This window comes from Neopsephotus bourkii, unplaced genomic scaffold, assembly GCF_033783945.1.
Source record: "Neopsephotus bourkii isolate Nb327-2 ecotype Australia unplaced genomic scaffold, CSIRO-AGI_Nbou_v1 NB_1589, whole genome shotgun sequence".
Classification (NCBI taxonomy): domain Eukaryota; kingdom Metazoa; phylum Chordata; class Aves; order Psittaciformes; family Psittacidae; genus Neopsephotus; species Neopsephotus bourkii.
In genome coordinates, this window is record NW_026902065.1 from 2,370,679 (window position 1) to 2,391,627 (window position 20,949).

The 20,949-nt window shown below is 40.4% G+C and overlaps 1 protein-coding gene across 3 annotated transcripts in view; it reads right to left on the reverse strand.

Moving 5' to 3' along the window:
* Nucleotides 1–2,222: 2,222 nt before the first annotated feature.
* The window catches only part of RFX4 (regulatory factor X4), a 93,177-nt gene continuing 74,450 nt past the window's right edge, over nt 2,223–20,949 (reverse strand). For all 3 annotated transcript variants that reach the window (XM_061371831.1, XM_061371830.1, XM_061371832.1), the window contains exons 16-18: nt 17,589–17,751; nt 14,595–14,733; nt 2,223–3,782 (exon numbers count right to left, since the gene is read on the reverse strand). In XM_061371831.1, coding sequence (XP_061227815.1) covers nt 3,510–3,782; nt 14,595–14,733; nt 17,589–17,751 — 575 coding nt within the window. In that variant the 3' untranslated portion in view covers nt 2,223–3,509. The remainder of the gene's footprint in view (nt 3,783–14,594; nt 14,734–17,588; nt 17,752–20,949) is intronic.

The window sequence follows — 20,949 nt, forward strand, 5'->3', positions numbered from 1 at the left end:
GAAGGAGAAAGGGAAAAAGGAAAAAATAAGAAAAAGGAAAAAGGAAAACAGACAAGAAAAAAGAAAGTGAAGATGATACTGAGTGCTTTGGTATGTGGTATAAAATCTTCAGAAAGATTTGTGTAGTCTTTTATTTAAGCTCTGTATTTACTTTATATACCCATAATTACGTGGCTGCTCAAGAAGCAGCAGTTTCAGTAACCATAGTCAAGGGAAGGCTGCAGACTCTGACTCGGGAGGTTTGGCAGTTTGTACTGGGATGATTTAAGAGATTCTTGCCCCTAACCAGGCATTCTTCCCAGAGATTATCATCCTGTCCTGAGCTGCTGCACTTCACCACTTGGTTTACACCCCTGTGACCCGAAAGCTGCCGCAGGATGTATTAATATGGTGAATTCCAAGCTGTGGTCAAGGAAGGGGCCTGCTTTCCCTTGCAGCATGTCTGTTGCAGATGGGGATGGTGACCTCTGTAGAGTTATGTTTGGTAATCTAGATACTGCTACCCAGGAACACGCAGATTAAATTTCAGAGCCTTCATCAAGAAGCAGTGCATGTTCAGGTTCCTGTGGCATCAATACAAGTTAATAAATGAATTAAAAATTAAAAATAAAGGAAAAGACAGACTGTGGAGGTTCTGTTGCAAAAGCCTTTCAAAGCCCTATCTAACTGATGTTCTGTGGCTCTTTTATGAACAGTCTTGTGGTGCTGCTGTTGGTCAAAACTGCCTCTCCCAAGATTTTCTGCACGGTGTTACATTTCTTAGCTCAGAAAGTCCTTACAATTTCTGGTGTTGATACTGTGCCCAGTATCGCTCTTCCTTCCTGAATATTCTGCCTGAGCTCTTGAAATCAGAGTTCACTGAGTTGTCCTTGAACATATTGAAGGATATGCTAAAATAGTCTCATCTTCTCCTTTCTTCCAGTCAGTGGGGATTAGACTTTGTTTAGTTTAACAAGGTATTGTAAAAAATGTGGGAAGTGCTTCTGGCTTCCATCAAGTGATGCTGGGGTTCATCTCCGTCCCGGTCCTTCGAAAGACCCAGCTTTGAGTTAATGGGCCATTCTTCACACAAACATCTTGCCAATGCCTCTGGTCCTGTTGACCATGGCAAGTCATGGTCAAGAGTCCATTGGGCAATGGGAGACTGATCGATGTTCCAGCAATAATGAATGAGTGAACAGGGTCACAGTGGGCTCGCGTCAGACGCAATGCAGTACAGAAAACTGGAATTCACTGGGGAAAAGAAAGTGGATTTTTCTATTCTAGTGCCTTTCTCGTACTAATTTCTCAGTCTTGATGAGGCAGATATTTCTATGCTTGTTATTAATTAATAGGCCAGAATCAATGCTTTGATTTAAACATCTTCAATAACAAAATACAATGCAGGACATTGGTCTCAAACACATCAAAACTCCATCTGCGAAAGACCGAGTGCTAAAAAAACGTCCTAAGATAATTTACTTTTCTTCATGTGTAGACAACTTTACCTGAAGATAACATGAATAAGTATAAAATAGATGAGTTAGCCTACACCTGATCTCCCTGTCCTTAACAAAAGTGAAAAGTAGAGGTATCTTGGGTAATAGCACAAGCCAATGGAGAAAACTTTCAGACGGTCTGTGACACTAACTGAGGAAACAAGATTTTTGCCAGGTGCCTAGGGGTGGAGATGGGCTCCAGATGTTTTTTCTGAAAATCCCTCTGGGCTTTGACTGCATATTTAAGAGCCTGAACACTTCCCAAACCTGGCCTGGAACATCCTTCCTCTCTCAACCTTTGCAAATTTCCAGTGCACTCCTTTAGCTACTTCAGACCCCAAACTCTCTCCATTTCACTCACTACCTAAATACACAAGACCTGAAAATTTTGCCACTTTATTTACTTACCTAAGGAAAAATTACTTTTCCATTTCCAGTATTCTGGTGGCAACATATTTGTTACAAGGTACTGTAAAGAAGAGAACACATCTCACCTGCCCCAGTGAATACAATGGCATCGGTGAGCAACAGCAGCAGAGCTTACACCAAGCCACCTGGAGTCATCTGTCCAGTCCCAGCCTTGAGCAGTTTGTAGCCACAAGCGCAGGTGTCAGGCTACTCATTTGCTGTCAGTTATGTATGTTGTCAAGCTCTTTGTTGAATAAAACCAGTCACATTTAGGATTTTCTGAAGGTTTGCAGCTTGCAGAAGTTTCTGTGTTTAAGTAAATTTAAATGTCATCTATTTAATTTCAGGAACTTTATTTGAGTGTGAAAATCCCTCATATATCTTGCACAACTGTACAAATAACACTTATGTCCATTTCATAAACATGGTTATCATCACACTGGGTGCTATCAAAGATTTTATTTACAGAACAATTACTGAAATGTCTGATGTCATATTTCCATTTATTTATTTCTTACCCATAGGGTAATAGGTCCACCATAATTGCTTGGTGCATTTTATAATACAGAAGAAAAAGCTATGTTAATAAAATCTAACAAAAACTCACAAATAGCTAGAAATCTGACAGGAAATGTCTAAGAAAAATTCTCCCCAAAATACAATACATTTTTCCACACATACACAGTACAGAATAAGTTCAAAGGCACAGCTTTGAATTTTGATTTTGTAGAAGTATATAGAATTATCACCACATGAAGGAACTGAGAGAATAGTTTCATACCTGTCAATAGGTAATTAAGTGATAATCATGTTTGCATTGTCAATTTTCTTTACATAATTGCTTCATATCATCATATTTAACATATGTGGCTCTGAATCCCAGATCTTCCCAGTCCCCAAGTCCCTTGTCCATTTCTGACTAGAGAAGTTAGATTTTTCCAGATTGTGCAAACTTAACACAAACACATATATAATAAGAACAATAGTCAACTTAAGGCAGTGTATAATTCAATGCTACATGTCTTGTCTTCTCCTGTGTAAAGATCAAACTTAGTGGATCCACAGAAAGGTGCATCAATATACAAAGTTAGGTGTAAACTGAAACCTACAACACCACATCTCTTTTAAGGAGCCAGATAAAGGAATTGATATGAAGAAGTGATGACTTGGCAGAATGGTTTTTAAGGAATGCATTAAGAGCTTAAAAGAAGAACAGATGACAGAGCTTTGCTGAGGGTGGGTGAATTTCCTGTCTTCAATTAGAATTATGAATAGGCCCTGTTCTGGTACTTTTTTTGTAACACTTATTAACATTTGTCAATAAGAGAGGGGGGCAAAAATGGCTCACTCAAACTGACATCACACAGGGTTGGCCCACAAGCCAGAATTAAAAAAGGCACAGATTGGCCCCAGAAGTGGTCTAGAATAGAACAAAACTCTTTTTCAGCTACAGAAACGTTCAGCCGTACTGGTCTGCAATCTGCCCACAATATGAACTACGGTTATCTGCCCAGGATCTTTTCCATCTTCACCTCCATTGGAGAATGTCTGTGAAAACTCCCACATAACATGAAGTTTTTATAACTCTTTTAAGTATATGGGCTTAGCTGATACCAGTCATTTTCATTTAGCCCAACCTGTGGTGGCTTCCCCATTGATATAAGCAAAGCCAGGAAAGTGTTGCATGTGCTCATATTCAGAATTCCTGCGTGTAGTCAAGGGGGTGTACATGTCACTAGAATTTCCATATCTTGTGGAGTGCATGGATGGGCTCGTGTAGCAGGAGTTTGCGGCTGGGACCTCCGGCCAACGAGGAGTCACTGGTGTGGGATGTAGTCTTGGAGTACTGCTCATCAGACAGGGCTCCATTCTTGACGTTGGGCTATTGAAAGGGTACTACAATAAAAGCAAAGAAAAAACAAATTAAAGCAATATCTATCACATACTTAAGGTTAAAATAAGGGCTGGTGGTGTCACAATGCGTGTTTAACAAAATCAAAATCATATGAACTAATGGACCTCCAACAAATAGGTAGCATACTGAAGGTGGAATATCAGATAACTAATGCCTGCCGTCAAACCAGTGTGGGAGTGATCACTGCACTTAAATATTGGCTTAATTTATCAAAGGGCTATGCACTGGCAGGTATATCTGGGAGCAGAAAAATAAGTTTAATTCATTCTATCTTTTTCTCACTGCTTTTAGTTGAAATCTTGCTCTTCAGTAAAAAAACAAAGTATGAAATGTGCCGACTCCTGTTCACTCAACTCAGTTTTGAGGGAGGAGAGTAAAAGATCTTTATTACTGAAAGGTGCCTTTCCTTTTAAACATTCACAAGCCATCCTGCCAGTTTCTGCAAAAAAGTACTATAGTCTGGCCTCAGAGCAGGCAGCTAGTTGAAGGACTTATGAAAAGAGGCAGGCAGAAGAAGAATCTCTCTATTCCCCAGCTGTTCGCAGCGACAGTTGGAAAATAGGAATCAAAGAAGCTCAACAAATGCCTCCCACTTAGGAGAAGATGTGCTGAGGATAGGAAGAATAAGCAGGAAAACAGAGAACAGCTTTTGCTTTCTATAGCCACAGGCTGCCTAGCAACACAAAGCAAATTCTGCTTATGAGTGCTTGCTTAACATATATTTCTCTTATTGCCTTACAGGAGCAGATCATCCTTGTGCTCTCCGTGTTTTGCAATCCTATTATCCATCTGCATCACAGAGACCGTTAGGATCCATGTTCCCCTTGACCAGCCACGTGTCTTCAGGGGTTCTACACTTTACACCTTTATACCTTTTCTACAAAAGGGGTCATAGTTGAAAATTTCATCTTTTTGGGTTGTTTGACAGTGTTTCACCAAAGTTAGGACTATCACCCCTTCTGATGCTTACAAGCCTTGCAAGCTGTGTGCCAAAACTTTATATAGTTGCGGACTGTGAAATCCCTTCCCCATCTTTTGGAGGACCATGGAGAGAAGAGCTGCTGTAGTTGTTCCTAGGAGGGAGATGACAGTGATTCCCAAAGGGTCTTGTTACATTACCCCACTGCCGGATGGGGCTGTGGTTAATCAGTTGCATAAGCAGCTGTTGCATAAGCCCAAGGCAATTATAGCAATGTCTCCATGAGGAGTTTCTTCTGACTCCTTTCAAACCACAGCCAGGAAGGCAGCCCTGCCTTGGCAAACATATTCAAACAGTTCACAAAGCCTCAGGCAGCTCAAAAGTCGCACTCGAAACACTCCTAATTAGAGAGGAGAAAGAGAAGACTATTTTTGACCAACCTACTATAGTTAGTGATTTAGCATCCACACACATTCCATTGTATCCTAGGGGAGACAGGCCAGTTACAAGATGAGAGGAAGGACATCAAAGCTGTATGATGTGATATTTAGCATGTACTTCTCATTGCCATAGAGACTGGATTTACCTGTGCAATCAGCTGCTGAAACAGGCTGGTAAATAGCAGCACCATACTGGAATGTCAACACTTAAACTGGTATTGTTAATACAGCTGTCAGAATAAGCTCTAATGGTAACACTGGCAGTGAGTCTATACAAGATCATCTAAATTTCCATCTTCACAGAATCATAGAATTTTTTTGTGTTGGAAGGGGCCTTAAATATCATCTAGTTCCAACCCCCTTCCATGGGCAGGGACACCTTCCACTAGACCAGGTTGCTCCAAGCCCTGTCCAACCTGGCCTTGAACACTGCCATGAATGGGGCAGCCACAGCTTCTTTGGGCAACCTGTGCCAGTGCCTTACTGCCCTCATAGGGAAAAAACTCCTTCCCAGTGCCTTACTGCCCTCATAGGGAAAAAACTCCTTCCTAATATCTAACCTAAATCTTCCCTCCAGTTTAAAGCCATTACCCCTTATCATTACCCTCCACATACCCTTGTAAAAAAACTTTTCCAGAATTCCTGTAGTCCCCATTTAGGTATTCACCCCAGAGAAAGGCTTTTCAGTAGGAAAACTCAGCAGACCTTAGGCACTGATCACAGAAGACCTTATGTTCCTTTGCAGAGGACTACAAGTTTTCAGAATTGTTGGTTTTCCAGAAGCTTTTGCTGAAGATAAGAGTTGCCAGTGCCCAGCAGCAATGAAACTCAAGCTCTGAGGTTTTAAATTAGGTGATTTTATTTAAGATCATGGTTCTCTCATTTAATTCATTTATTAAGGACAAGGCACTCTATCAAAAGACAAACAGCCTTCAAATATTCTAAGTAAATATAAGAGGTTCCATAAAAAGTTAAGCAAATTTCATTTTTTTAATGTTTGGGAGAATAGCTAATAAAGTTAGGGTGCTCCTTTCCTGGTCCGCACTGGCAATAATTGAACGTCATTTTCATGCCAGTGCCTGCTGACTGCTTTTGCCTGAACATCGCCATGAACAAAACTCTCACCATAATGAATACAGAGGAAACAAGTTGTCTTGTGATTCACTATAGTTTTGAAGTTGAATTCATCTCACCTAACTTTAGTCGTTAAAATGTCAAGTGTCTTATAAAAGTGACTCATCTTCGCTCTGTCTACAGCCACCGGAAGAATTTATCAAACCTCGAGGTAAATATTTAAGACAGAAGATAAGCAGTCCTCAGAAGATGGCTCTTCCTCCTGCTACATGATGTAATCCATTAGTTAGGTTGGCTTAAGTTAAATAAAAGTCCCTTTCCACAGTTGTCAAATCCATAACTTGTATTTCCTGGCTGATCTCAAATGTACAAAATGCTTTGAGATGGTAGGAGTCAGGACCAGGATGCGTCATTGAGAAAAAGCCACACCACACAAATAATACATTTTTAGCTTTGTGTTTTCTGTATGCCACCTGTGGAGCTGCAAGATGTGAGCCAATCTAGAAACATTCTTGTCTTCAGTACTGTTTTACCTGATACCAGTTATCATGGTCTTTATTACCCATTGATCTATACCTGAAGTCACTGTAGATTCTTGTATTAAAGAACAAGATTAATCTAGACTTTTGCCATAATACACCAATAATTATCACTTGTCTCCTTTCCTATGTGATAATTGACCTACTCTGTTGTTAACAGTAAGGGAATCCATTGCCATCCTGACTCAGTGCAATTTTCCTTTGAGGTTGTGAAACTGAGGTTGTGACTTACATCAAGGGAATTACTTGCTTTCATACCCCCTACGAATGCCAAGAGAAAACTCCAGCTTCAGCTGGGATAATTTGCTACTTGATAATTTGCAGACTGCAAAACTTTCATCTATGAGCAAGAAGAGCAAAATGAACTGTGGGAATCTTATGGTGGGTCTCCTGGTTGTAAATGGCATTATGTGGGGAAGCCACATAACATCTTTTTGGTAGTTTGGAACCACAAAACCTGTGCTGTTAGGGGAATGAAACCTTGGCTCACAGAATAAACTTCAGGATGCCTTGAAAAAGGAAGATAATCCTCCTCCTATCTGCAGTCAAGAGGCCATGCTAAGGCTTACTAAGAAGGCAGGGCTGATGGCTGTGCATGAGGGGACAGGATACAGTGTGCTGCTTTTCCTTTTCATCAGGCGCACTCGATGCAGCTGTGTTTATGAATGTGTCATGAATGTAAAAAGAATAATTGCTTGAAAATAAAATGGACTCTAAATATCTAGTATTTTACAATAAATTCTGTTATGACTGAAAGCAAGATGGAAAGTTTTGTAATGGTAGGTCAGCTAATCGCAAATGAGTCAGTGACTTCTTTTTCCTTACATTGAAGAGACTATTGAAAGACAATATTTTTAAAGTACTCATTGGCCCCTGCCTGACTATTAACTCACCCAATGAAGCATCTATTCAGCCTTGTTGGAGTGTCCGAAGCATAGCCATCTGGGCGGATGCCTGCCCATGCTGCCTGAATCACCTTTCACACTCTACATCCGGTTTGATGAAGAGTGCTTAAGCATGCTGAACTCAAAACACTGGGGCCTAGTGATCTTTGCCAGATATAAAAGCGACATTTGTTGGAGGGCTCTTGACAGGAAATTGCCATTTTCTGGGCTAACTCACACTTGCTGCTACTGCTGCTGTTAGACCTAGACAAGAAGCCCTTTAAGTCTGAGAGTCTTTGAGCAGATTACTGTTAAGGCCTTGCCCAATAATGTAAAATTAATTCAATTTATTTTAGTATTATTTTAGAAAATACATAAAGGATGTCCTCAAATGAAGTGAAGACTGAGTTCCTGCAGTGTGAGGATGGAGAATAATCTCTTTATTCTTATCCTCAGCTCACTGACTGATTATGCATGGAGGTGAAAGGTGTCTCTGTCCAAACAGCAAAATATTTTCCTTGTGAATGCGGCTCTGACTTTACATTGCATTCGCTCACACTTCTGCAGAGTGCTTTAAGTTAATGTTGTACGGTAGGCACTACTTCAGCATTTGCAAATAACTCATAACCAGAAATTACAGCAATTGTGAAGAACTGGCTATAAATTAACTTCATAAAAATACGCTTCTAATCTCAAAAAATTGCATAATCAAAACGATTGATTGAATCTTTATAACCCCTAATTTGATCCTTTTCTTCCCAAAGTGAAGCTTATTGAATATTCATCTGTCAAATAGTTCGAGTGAAACTTTCCAGTCAATCTACGTGGTTTTGGTACTTCAGGGAGTGGCAGTTGGAGCCTTATGAAAAAACAATTTGTAATTATTTAGAAAGAAGACATCTGTTTCCTGTTGCATTCAATACATAATTACTTCCAATTACATTCTAACAATCTCAAGTCCGTTATGAAGCCATAGAGTTGGGAACAATGATTCTTGTCGCATGGGTGGCCAGTATTTTTGTTCTTTCTGTCATTACTAGCTGTTTGCTGACAGGGTAGTTATTGGGAAGGTTATATTATTCTTACTGCATTGGTACAGTCACAAGCTTATACTGTGTATGTGCTGGGGGACAAGAGCTTTTCCCTTTCTCCTTTTTGTGAACTACATGGACCAGAACAAGAGTAGACACAAAGCATTGGCTCTGTCTGGAAGAGGATTTCTTTGGCTCCTCCAATGTACCAAAAACCACTTACTACTTCCAGTACTGCCCCCATACAAATTCTGCTAGAGAGGCATACGAAGGGAAGTGAAGACTTCGTTGGGTAGAATTGTGGTGTGCAGCATAGCACAGAGAAATCGAGTGATGCTGCAACTCTCAGAAGTTTTGTGAGACCACTGCAGTCCTCAAAACAGTTTAGGATAGAGTACAAACACTGCTTAAAGCTACGGCCCCAATATTCTGCCCTCTGCCTCTCAGAGGTGCAAACCCAGCCTACTGCATAACAGCAGATTCTACTACTGCAGCATTTTCCAGACTGATTTGTTCTGTCCAGACCATGGAAGTAAAATACACTCTTCATAAACTAAATCTGACAACAACAAAACAGCATTGCAAACACTGGCTGATAACAAATGTTCTCCACCCAGTACCAGAAGCTGACTAGTGCCTCTTGAGGACAGAGCCCCAGTTCAGGAACAGCTGACCCTGGCTATGCTCCTGAGCACAGCAGGAGATAGCTTAAAAGTAGAAAATAGATAAAAAAATAAATGCTTGTCTTTAAGGTGAGAAGTGCATCTCAAGGAACAAAAAGGGAAACACTACTATGCCACTTCTATGGGTCTGTGTTAAGTGTCTGCACCTGAGATACACCATTTGAATGTGGTTGCTCCATTTTGGAAACAAAGAAAGAAAAGGCTGTGGGCAGGAGGGGTCTAGGAGTGCGTTCCATCTTTAAATGGCTGATCTGGCAGCTTCTTCACTGAGTCTTTCCTGGCTAATCTGAGATCAGGTTTGCACAGGAAGGCTGGAAGGGAGCTGCAGCTGCAGCAGGTTCCCTACTCAGGCCAATTGAAAGAATAGGATGACTGCATGTTCCCCAGACTACACCTGCCCTGCAGTGCACATGCTGTCCTTAGGTAACTCCTGTGTATAGAGCATCCGTTACAAGAGAAACTAAACAGATGATGACTTTTAAGTCTGGAAAAGAGATGACAGGAAGGAGGTGAGAGGAATGATTCAGATCTATAATGTCTTGAATGGCCAGAGTAGATAAATAAGGAATGATTATTACTTATTCCTCATCACCCAAAAAACATAGGGCACCCAATGCAATTCTGAAATAACAGACTTAATAAGAGAACATATGGCTCACGTAACCCATCCCTAAATCTACCAGTATAGAAAAAAAAAAAGCTAAATGAACTTAAAAGCTCAAAAGCAGGGTAATGGAGGGCAGTTTGCTACAAAATCCAACAGTCCAGCTTCTGCTTCCTACTCAGCATGTCCCTAGGTCAGCTCTTGCCAAAGACAGTGGGGCTATGCTGGTGAAAGGACAACCGTCTGCTTACTGTAAGACACATTCATTTCTGGCCATTACTGGAGAGAGAACCTGAATAAATGGACCTACAATAGGATTCACTGCAGCCATGCATTAGAGTACTTACACATATATATTGTATGCTTGACTTTTTTGTAGTGGATGTATACGGATGCACATTCGTATGATACTTATCTTTACATGTTACCAGATATATTAAAATATAAAAATACAGAATATATATATACTGCTGCAGATTTCTCTACTCTTCCTACTAAAAGTGTTGTCCTTGTGATTTACAGAGAAAAATTACTGCAGCATGAGTTACGTTAAGGAAGAGGTGAAATGGTATGAATTAAAATATTTATGGATAGCCTGGGAAAGTATCAAGACCTGTCCTGCCAGTGTGAACTTGTAGGCAAAAACTGTGATCAAAAGCCAGTCAAGTGTCCGCTATGGATGTGGATTAGGTGGCGACATTGTGAAGGGATTACTTTTGAAGGAGGTACCTCTCTGCTAAGCTCAGCATAGGTTGCTAAGAACACTCACAGGTTTTTAGAAAGAGCTGATGTCTGTTTTCTACCCTGGCATTTGTTACTTCAGAGGCAGAGAACTGACAAAATGTAGTGTGAGTATAGGTGTGTTTATGTACACATATTACACAGTCCCCTTATATATGATGACAGAACAGCATCAGAGGATTGTATGCACTTCTGCGCTACAGCTTGGAGAATTAGGTAGTAAGAAATCAATCTGTAGATCACTTTTCTTTGTGACAGGCTCGTGGCCAGTAAGCCAAGTCAAGAGATGAGCAATCAGGCCTGGAGTTACAAGGAAGCAACTGTTCTGAGAACTATTCGCAGATGCTGATGAAAGGGGAAAAAAAAGTCGGATTAAGACCAAGGTTTGAACAGACTGTCGCTGTCAACAAAAAGGCTCTTAGCCATCCCTGGGAATTAGTCAGCCTATACTGCCAGAAGGAGTCAGGTTTATGCTTATGCTGGGTTAGTAGCTGCAGATACTACTTCAGGAGAACAGTTACTCCCCTATGAAGTTTTTTACAAGCCATCTCCTCCATTTTTGCCCCTTCCTGTCCATCTGAAAGCCAGTGATCTTTATGAAACCATGTGCTACTTATAAAAATTTCTATTTATCCCAGAGTCACAAGATACTTACCACAGTCCTCTGGGGGCCAAGGTAAGCTCCAAGAATACCTCAGAGATGGGAGATAGCAAAACCCTCAAGGGCTCTCACCATTCTGTTACAGAACAGGATGTGAATGAGCACACAGCTGTCATACACGGTGCTTCAGCAGTATCAGCCTTGGCAACTACTGCTGTCTTATTTCCTCTAACATTAGGGAATTCAAATTATCCAGAAGCCTCTCACCAAAACGAATGTCACAGGTCAGGTGAGATAGGCTTGGCTTGGGACCCCCACCTGTATGTTTCAAGAGCTCTACTTGGTACAATATCTACAGCTCTGGGACTTTTTCCCCAGCACATCTCCACTGTAAGGATTACAGGGGGCAAAACCACAGCAGACATCCCAAAATTAATACAATGCAACTATAAGTGTATTTTCGGGTAGATGTCAGCATGCTGTATGTTGGCAAATTAAATTTAAAGGTTCACTTATTCCCTTCCTTGCCTCTTTCCCAGCTGTTCAGTTCCTCACTTTCACCAAATTAAAGTTACTTCCTCCATCCCCTTTGGTCCAATTCCAGTTTGTTTGTTGATGGTCTGTAAATTCTATCTATGAACTGATCCATCTTCAAGTTCTACTAAGTAATCCACCAAAAAATCAATTACAACTCTGTTTTTCAATAGGAATATTTTTCTGGGATTGAATATAGCCCCAAAATATCTGGCCTTATAAAACCTGGAATACGTAACTCTCTTCTGCAGAAGAGAGTTAGACATGGTGTTCTTCAAGACCAAGATAGCAATTTATAGCTGCAGCCTAAAACCCAGCTCAATGACTTCGCCTCTTTTGGTTTATACCCCTGTCTGGGACAAGGTCTGTCTCTGAACCCATGCTTGTAGAGGACAAACTACCCCCACACAGATTTTTTCCTTAGGAGTTAATCCATAGACACTATCCTAAGGAGCATGAAGAATATTAGCTGAAGTTGAGCCAGAGTTCTATATTTGGACTGAATGTAGATTATAACAAAGAGTTCTTTTGAAGAATTACGGTCAATGTCTCCTCTTTTCAACTGATTTATTACCACAGCCATACACACTGCATCTCCTCCAGTTTTAGTGTAGTGGCAGCTGTTTATATATTCATTGCACATTTGGCTTCCTGTATGTTGATTTTGCGACATCATGAGTCCTACTGCAATTCTTTGCCCCATGTTCCTCTCAGAAAGTCCACTAGGGAAAGAGTAGTTCCCTAACATCTTATTAGGGACATCTTATGAACCTTTTTTGTTAACAGTAGCTAGCAAAGAGCTAATCGTCAGGGCAGGCATTTTATAGAAGTTCACCCAGCTTTGAAAAAAATGTCATCAAATTCCATATTAAACTGTTCAAGACTTATAGATTATTTTTGAAAGTAAGGTTTCAGTCTGTAGCTCCTTTCAATACAGAATAAGCACATTTGATAGGGTTTTGTTAGCTGTGTCCTGCTCTGAGATTCCATCTCAGTTTACAGGCAACGTGAGAAAGAACATGCTAAATACAAGTTGAAATCAGTTTACTCTCAGGTGTGATCATTAAAGGGTAGCTCTTCTTCAGGTATGTTCATGACAGTTTAAGGGCTAACAAGAAGGGAAGAAATGATCTGACATCTGCACTTGTAGAGGCAGATTACTACAGTATGAAAAATATATGCATTATTTTAATGCATGTTACTGTTTCCCTATAACACGTTCACCAGGACAAGAGTAATCTAAAAATGTGTTTTGCTTTATTTATTTCTTGCTTAACTTGTGCTGTCTACGTCAGTGTGACAGACAGTTGTCAGAGGGTAGAAAGAAACTCTTTGTGTGGGTGGTAACATTTCCAAACAGGAAGAGCCTAATTCCCTGTTTACACACAGATTCATGGCTTTACAGATCATTTCAGAACCAGCACTTAGACGGGTTTTCTGCAGTAAAGGACATCACCGACAGTAGAGAAAATCAGTGAGCCAGGACACCATACTTAAATGTTCGCTCACTGCTCCTACTGAAGATACAGCAGTTGCAACAACCCTCAAACAAATCCTGACACCTCATGTAGTGTGATGGGCCAGGTGCTACACAAATGGGTGAAAAGTTGTAGATGACTTATTTCCATAAGCTAGGAAGCCATTGTTGACCTAGTTGAAATGAGCATATGGGGTATCTGTAGGACAATCTTCCCAGCAGATCTCAAAAAGCTTTCTAATTCTAATCTATATTCTAATCTAATCTTACAACTAGGAAAAAGTAAGCATAAAGAAGAGAAATTACTACTTTGAGTTCACCTGGCAGAATGACACCAAAGAATGAGGTGCAGGGTTTGTATATTCCAGTCCAAAGCACTGTCAAATTCGTATCTTTGCGTCTGGTATGAAACTGTTCCAGGCCAGTGACAATAGTTAGACATGGTCATCCCTAATATACTTGTATGAATTTCCGGTAGATGAAGCCTAAGAGGTGCCATGTAGGTGGAATACCCCAATGCCATCACCTCCTGCCTGTGGCAGACTTTGCAAATCTTCTAGCAGACAGCAGCTTCCTACACTGGGGAAGCACCAACTGCATGATGTACTAAAAGCTCTCCTACAGTGACACTGGTTTTGAACTCTTGCCAAATATCAGCTTCACAATTAACCTGTGCTAGCTCCTACTGGCCCAGTTTTATGGAAAAATTAGTCTTGAGTAGTTACTGACATAATTTTGCAGCGTTATAGTAGGAGGCTAAATAACACAGGCTAAGCAGAACCTCTTTGCAGTGGTGTCCTGAAGCTATTCAACCTACATGCAGAACTCACAATTCCTAAACACGTGTATTCTCAAAAGCAGAGGCCCCAGAAGAAACAGTGGCCTCTGCATTGTTTTTCAGCTAGATAAAACCACTTTTATTTCTTGTTAGGAATCTCTTCCTGTTCCCAACAGCTAAAAAACATACAACTAATTATTTTAATTTCTGTTTTAGCTACTCCTTAACCCAGAAATACTTTCTATGATCCAGAATCCTGAATTTTACAGTTAGTACTTTAAATTCACAATCTAACGCTACTTCTAGATAAAAGAATCTGCACCGAAATGAAAAGATATCTAGGTAATACTAGAAAAGAAAAAAATTGAGAACCATAAATGATTAGGTTGATGAGAGCTTTTTGATTCAGACAGCTAATATAATGATAAATTTACAAGCACAACTTAAAATGTTATAGTAACCATTATCAAGTAATAAATCCAACTTACCTGTGAAGAGCTTCTGTGGTAAGCTGAGTAGTGAAGTGGTCCAGAAATAGCAGTATCATGTGGTAAAGATGGATACTGACTCTGCATTGGGTGGGGATGCTGGTTGCTATAGCTACCATAGTTGTAACTTCCTGTGTATCTAAAATCCGTTAAAAAACACTGTTTAGTATGCATAATAATTGTATTCCCACTAATAATTCTAGAACTTTTATGAAACATGCAGTTGCACTCTTTTTGAATAGGAGAATGGTATTCTAAATAACCTTTTAAAAAAGGTATTTCCCAGCTCAGATGGGAAGCCAGATGCCACTTAGTGAAATTATACATTCAACACAACAACATATAGGGAGACTCAGCATGTTTCTGTGACGTGTTTTAAATTATAGGCTCATTTATGCCCTTTCTAAGAAGAAAGTGTCTTTCCTTTTTATTATTATTTTATTGCAATGTTTCTAGTACATTGCTATCCAGGCTGAGGAACTGTGGTGAGATTTAACTTAAAGGACTATACTGTGGAGTTCAGCTATATCCTTGTGCTATGTTCAGAGGTCCCTTTTTTGGGAGGGAGAGAGATGTATTAATCTGCATCTGATGTACTCAACATACAGCCTTATCACAGCTGACTGAAGAATACAGAAGTTTGAAAGTTCTTAAAAGAATGCTATTTGAAATCACAGAATAGTTTAGGTTGGAAAGTAGCTTAAAGATCATCCACTTCCAGTCCCCCTGCTATGGGCAGGGACACCTTCTGGTCAAAGCCCTAGCCAGCCTGGCCTTGAGTGCTGCCAGGGATGAGGCAGCCACAACTTCTCCTGACCATTCTCTGGGCACTTCTCTGTGCCAGCGTCTCACCACCCTCACAGTAAAGAATTTCTTCCTAATAATTAGTAACTGATCTAAACCTACCCTCCTTCAGTTTAAAACCATTACCCCTACTCCTATCACTACACTTTCTAATAAGAAGTCCCTCTCCAGCCTTCTTGTAAGCCCCCTTTAGGCGCTGGAGGCTGCTCTAAGGTATTCCCAGAGCTATCACTTCTCCAGGCTGAACTACCCCAACTCTCTCAGCCTGTCCACCCAGGGGAGGTGTTCCAGCCCCCTGAGCATCTTCGTGTCCCTTCTCTCAACCTGCTTAATGAAACACGATGAAATACAATGAAATACAAACCATAATAAATAAATAAGGTAACTGATTCATTGTGTGAAGGAGAAAACAGTTATTTGTAGAGATGTACTCTTTTTCTGGAAAGTTCAATATAATTTTTACATTGGGTGCAATTTAAATTTCTGTTATTCTTTTGATCTTATGGTGGTGTTCTAGAGCTACCATGTCCTGTCTTATACCGTACAATGCAGTAGATTGTAAATGAAGGCAGAGCACCCCTTCTAAAAGTATTTTTGGGGCATAAGGCCCTATGTTCATCTTCACTGTTCAACACTGAGTTCTCACTCTTCTGCTCATTTAGGCTTAGCTGTAAATCTGAGTGGTTTCCATAATCCACCTCAGACAAGCTGGTGCCCAAATAAAATGTCTTTAATAGTCTCTCTGTGCAGAGCGGAGGAGAGGAATGGCTATGCTATGGAGCTGTTGCACACTTTTGCGGTAGGCAGACATCTTGTGTTTTAATTCCTTCAACACAATAAACTCGTAAGTAAGACGTGCAGCAGATGTTTTTGGCAGTCTGCATAAGCCTGACATGGACAGCGCAGCCTTCTTTGCTTCAAGAAGGTGCTGGCCTATCTAATCCTCCTGTAGTCTGGGTATTCTTGGACTCCCAAACGAAAACAAGTCCTGTAAGGCAGTATTTGCACTTCATGCTTTCTGCAGTCATTAAGGATGCTATGTCCTAGTCTGGTTGCTGTTAATTTTGTCTCCTTCTTTCACTCATCACTTCTTGCTAAAATATAGCATTTTAATGCTCTTGAGCATAGAGTGATAAAGTTTGTTATTATAATCTCTATTGTGTACTTTTGGTCCAGGAAGCTTCCTCTTTCTCTCATCAAATTCAGAAGAGAGAGCACTGACAACCTGAGAAGATGACTGTGTTCCTTTAAGGCTAGTATTCTGCCTAGATTTGAAAGTGCTCGTCTGTGAAACCCTCCATCTCTCCAAAAAGAAAGTGTACCAGAAAAATCCAACAAAGAAATTTTCTGCCAAGTACCATGTCTTACAGTGTCTTCTAAACCACATCTATAGCTATTGAGTAATGAGGTTTCAGTTAAGTGTCTTAGCATTGTGGAATACTGTGATATAATGTGCTTGATCTTTTATGCATTCTCTTTCTATTTCAAGACCATTTGGAGCCTTTATAATTCACAGAGCATCATCTTTAATGTGCAAGACTGGTAGGAAGTCCAGTAGAACTTTTGTTAGGAAACTTTCAGGTATGGTGGGTGGCCAGGAGTCTGCATTTAGTGTGAAGTTCACCTGCATCAGGGGGATGGTCATTGTCTCCTACTACTAAGCAATCACAGTTCTCTCAGCCTCCCTTGTAGACAGATGCTCCAGTCCTGCAGTCATCTAAGTGGCCCTTTTTTGGAATTACTCCAGTATGGCTGTGTCTGACTTGTACTGGGGAGCACAGAACTGGATCCAGATGTGGTCCCAGCAGTGCTGAGTAGAGAAGAAGGATTACCTCACCTGAGACATGGTATATTAGGGTCATTCTTTGGGGACCTCTAGCCTTTCGGCACAGGAAAACAGGAATCAGAGAAGAAATCTACTGAAGCCCTCTCTTTCATAAAGTATTCTCTGGGCCTACTGTGTTTTAAAATAGAATTAAATGAACTTATAAAACTGATATATAATATAAGCATGCCACAGTAACAACAGCCAAAGAATCATGATATTACCAAGACTTACTACATCAAGAGACCAAGTTCATTGTATTTCCCCAAAAAATCCCTAATCATAATTTTATCGAAGAAAACAAACAAAATTCCACAAACAAGCAAAAAACTTCCAAAAAACCAGGCCACTGGGAAAGGACTTACCCGTGTTCTTCTCTGTGAGGGTAAACAGGTATCCGGTGTGTGACAGATGATGATGGTACGTGTGGACTTCTCATGCACGGCAACTGTTGGGAATTTTCAGCAGGCGACCCAGCAGCTGTTGTCACAGTGTAGGTGAGTGACCACGTATAGGATTGCATAGCCCCTGCAGGCAAACAAGCGTTAAAGGAACATAGGCTTTCATCTATAGAGATGTTACGCTTTGAGACAGTTACAGGAAATCAACCAAACAGGCAATGGTAACAGAAACAGCATCAAATACATTGAATTAAACAGCCATATCTGAGGAATAAATAAGAACACAAATAGATCAGCTGGAGCGTGCAAAGGTCCAGAGGTAAGAGATGTATCTGGAATGGCTCAGCCTGTGAACTTTCAGTGTGGTCTTGAAATCATTTTTCAGCAAGAATTGGGATAGGATTTAGAAATGGAGGGACACCAGTGCTAGAATTTCTGAGGCATGATGCAGCAAACCCTGAGGTCTCTCTCACATGGCGTGGGCTGCTGGCCTGTTTAGCTCTGAAGCTGATCAGGCTGGACTGAGGCAGGAAGTATGATCGGAACAATGAAGGATTAGAAAAAATGGGTATTGCGCAAATAAATTTCTTGACTCCTTTTGCAGTTTGTACTTGTTCCACCCAGCTAGGTACCAGCTTTTGTAGTGGCGACACAGTGGTAGATCTCCAAAGTATAACAAATATATAGGGACAGAAATAGCCTAGACATTTTCTTCCCACAGATAATGTTTCTTTCTTCTTTCGAGGTGGCAGAGACTGGACTTAATTTATTTTTTCATGTAGAGCATTTGTGCGAAGAGCAAAGCAAAGAAGTGGGTTTTCCATTTTGCTTGGAAGGTGCTGAGTTTTTTAATCATCCTGATCCCTTCCAGGCAGGAACTCCAGATTCATGAGCCAGCTGCTGAGAAACCTTTGTCCTTTGCACACACCCCTTTCACTCAGGAGGCTGACAGATCCATTGTTCCAGTATAACATAGCTCTTGCTGGAGGTCATGACCATACTGGCTGAGATTACCCTGCAAATGAGGACCAGAACACTGAATTTAACCCAATGCGAACACTGGTTTGGGGGTCTCTGGGCACTCTTGACTCTTTTTCACTAGCTAAAAGGAATTGCAGGAGGTGACTCGTTTTTTTCAGTGTGGATTCTAGGACTTCCTGTAGTATGAAAGGGCCTAATTCAGTAGCGGAAGTGATTGTATTACCAGGTCTGTGTCCAGTCCATGGTTTTGGGGAATGAAAAGCATTTTCTGTCACTGATTCTTGGATTTTTAGTCTTTCATCTGCTCCCATTGCAGAGGACCATTGAGATTCCTGAGACCAAAGAGAAGCATCAGGGTTCCTGAGGATGTCATGGTTCCTTGAGTTGAAGAAAATCTTTAAGGAAAATTCTCTTCACTAGAAAAGAGAGTTTATGTGGAAGGGGGCAAAACTACTGATATGCTCACCAAATAGCTTCATTTGAAAGCAGGAGAAAAACTGTTGAAAATGTAAGTATCAACAGCTAGTCTGTGAAATATTTGTATTTCAAAAGGTCAACTTCTTCTCCTTGTATTATTTTCCAAAAGAAAATTTGAAATTTTCTCTCAGAACAGGCATAAATTCAAAAGGCAAAACCAAAAGGAAAATGAAGAAAAGCACAACAAAGATGGTAAAAACCCCCAAATGCGTATGTTTAGGTAACATTACTGTTGGGTTTTGAGGTTATTTTCACTTTTTAAATTCACTATAAAACAAAAGTTTTACTTTGACTTGATTTTATTTTTTCCAAGAAGAAAAAACACCTGCCATTGATCCAAAAGTCTCATAACCTTCTTAGCTCTATAAAGAAATAGTAATGGTAATAACAGGACCAGAAGATCCTTTGCATTTTACCAAATATGGTTGATTTGCCTGTCACTAGCTATTGTGACAGCCTCCTCTTCTTTGCCTGAAAAATAGTAGGGATCTTATCTCAGTGTGAGGAAAATGAGTCAGTCCAGAACAGCTAGGTGTTTCATGTGCTCCCTTTGGGAAGTCAGACTCCTTGGATGAGAGGACTTGGCCACTCCTGGCATTCAAGCCTAACTGGCATTTCAATTTTGAAATAAATGTTTGGGGTGTTCAAATGTGGTTTTTTAAAGGATGTTCTTGGGGTTCTACAGCTGCCTCGCTCTCTCTGCCTCTGTGGAAGGGATCCTGGTACTTTCAGTGGCCTACTCACAAAGGCAGAGAGGAAGGACAGAAGGTGACAACAGATTTGCAGACCGTGTGTGTGTATATATCAGGTCAACCAGGATACTGCCAACGTGTTGGTGGAAAAGGAGGAACCAGTTAAGTTGGAAGTTTTTAATAGTCAGCTTTTTAATACCCGCCTATGCCCCAGTTCTACATGATCAATTTCCTCAGCTGGCTGCAGATTTGAACTCCAGGAGATGAAGTCTTTTTTAGATATGGTTCAACCCAACTAAAGTGCTTTCTGAAATAAGCAAAAACAATAGTGATTGAGCAACATTTTGCTCTGCTTTGTGTTTTGAGCATTCAGGATTTGATTAAAATAGGGAAGTTCATTTATTATCACTCCTTCTTCTTTTCCTTTTTAATGAAAAAATTGATTTTGAGGATATACTAACCAAGAGGCCATCTAACCTGTAGGAGAGCCAAAATGTAGATGAAACTGCTATCAGTCCAACAGCGTTCCTGTTGTTATTGGTGCCATCATGCACACTACTGCAGAAAGAAACAAAAGTTTCTTTGTGATGCTGCATTTTATCTTTGCTTTATGCTGGTGCAAATGACCACCCAGGTACAAGCAAGACACTCGTAGCACTGTGCATTATCTCTGCTAGTAAAAGTGGTACTGTCAACCTCAAGCAATCAGAAACCTGTAGTCAGACCCCCAATCTGCCCTCATACAATGAAGAGATTATTTTAACTATCAGCTTTAGAATAAAACCACGAACCCTTCCATTTTGAAGGGGAAAATTGCCTTTTGAAATTGGAACCTTTGACTTTTACACTCTGCAGCTATGGGAATTAAATTGATTGTTGAACAAGAGCTGATGTTCTTATATGTTCATGTAAGTCCAGGAGCTGAAGCTTTAGGAAGAAAACAGAAATTTGTTTTACTTACACACGCAAATATGAGATGTGATAGCTCTGTGCAAGTACCTCCTGTGCCAGATTCCCAGAACTTTAATACCCAGCCTAGACTGGGAAGAACAGTGACCTTAAATGACCATTGCTGACCTGGAGAGTTATATCACACAGGCATTTCTTGTAACTAAAGTTTACTTACATATTAGGAGCTACTTACAATTCAGAGTTCATTTTAGGTTGTCTAAAAG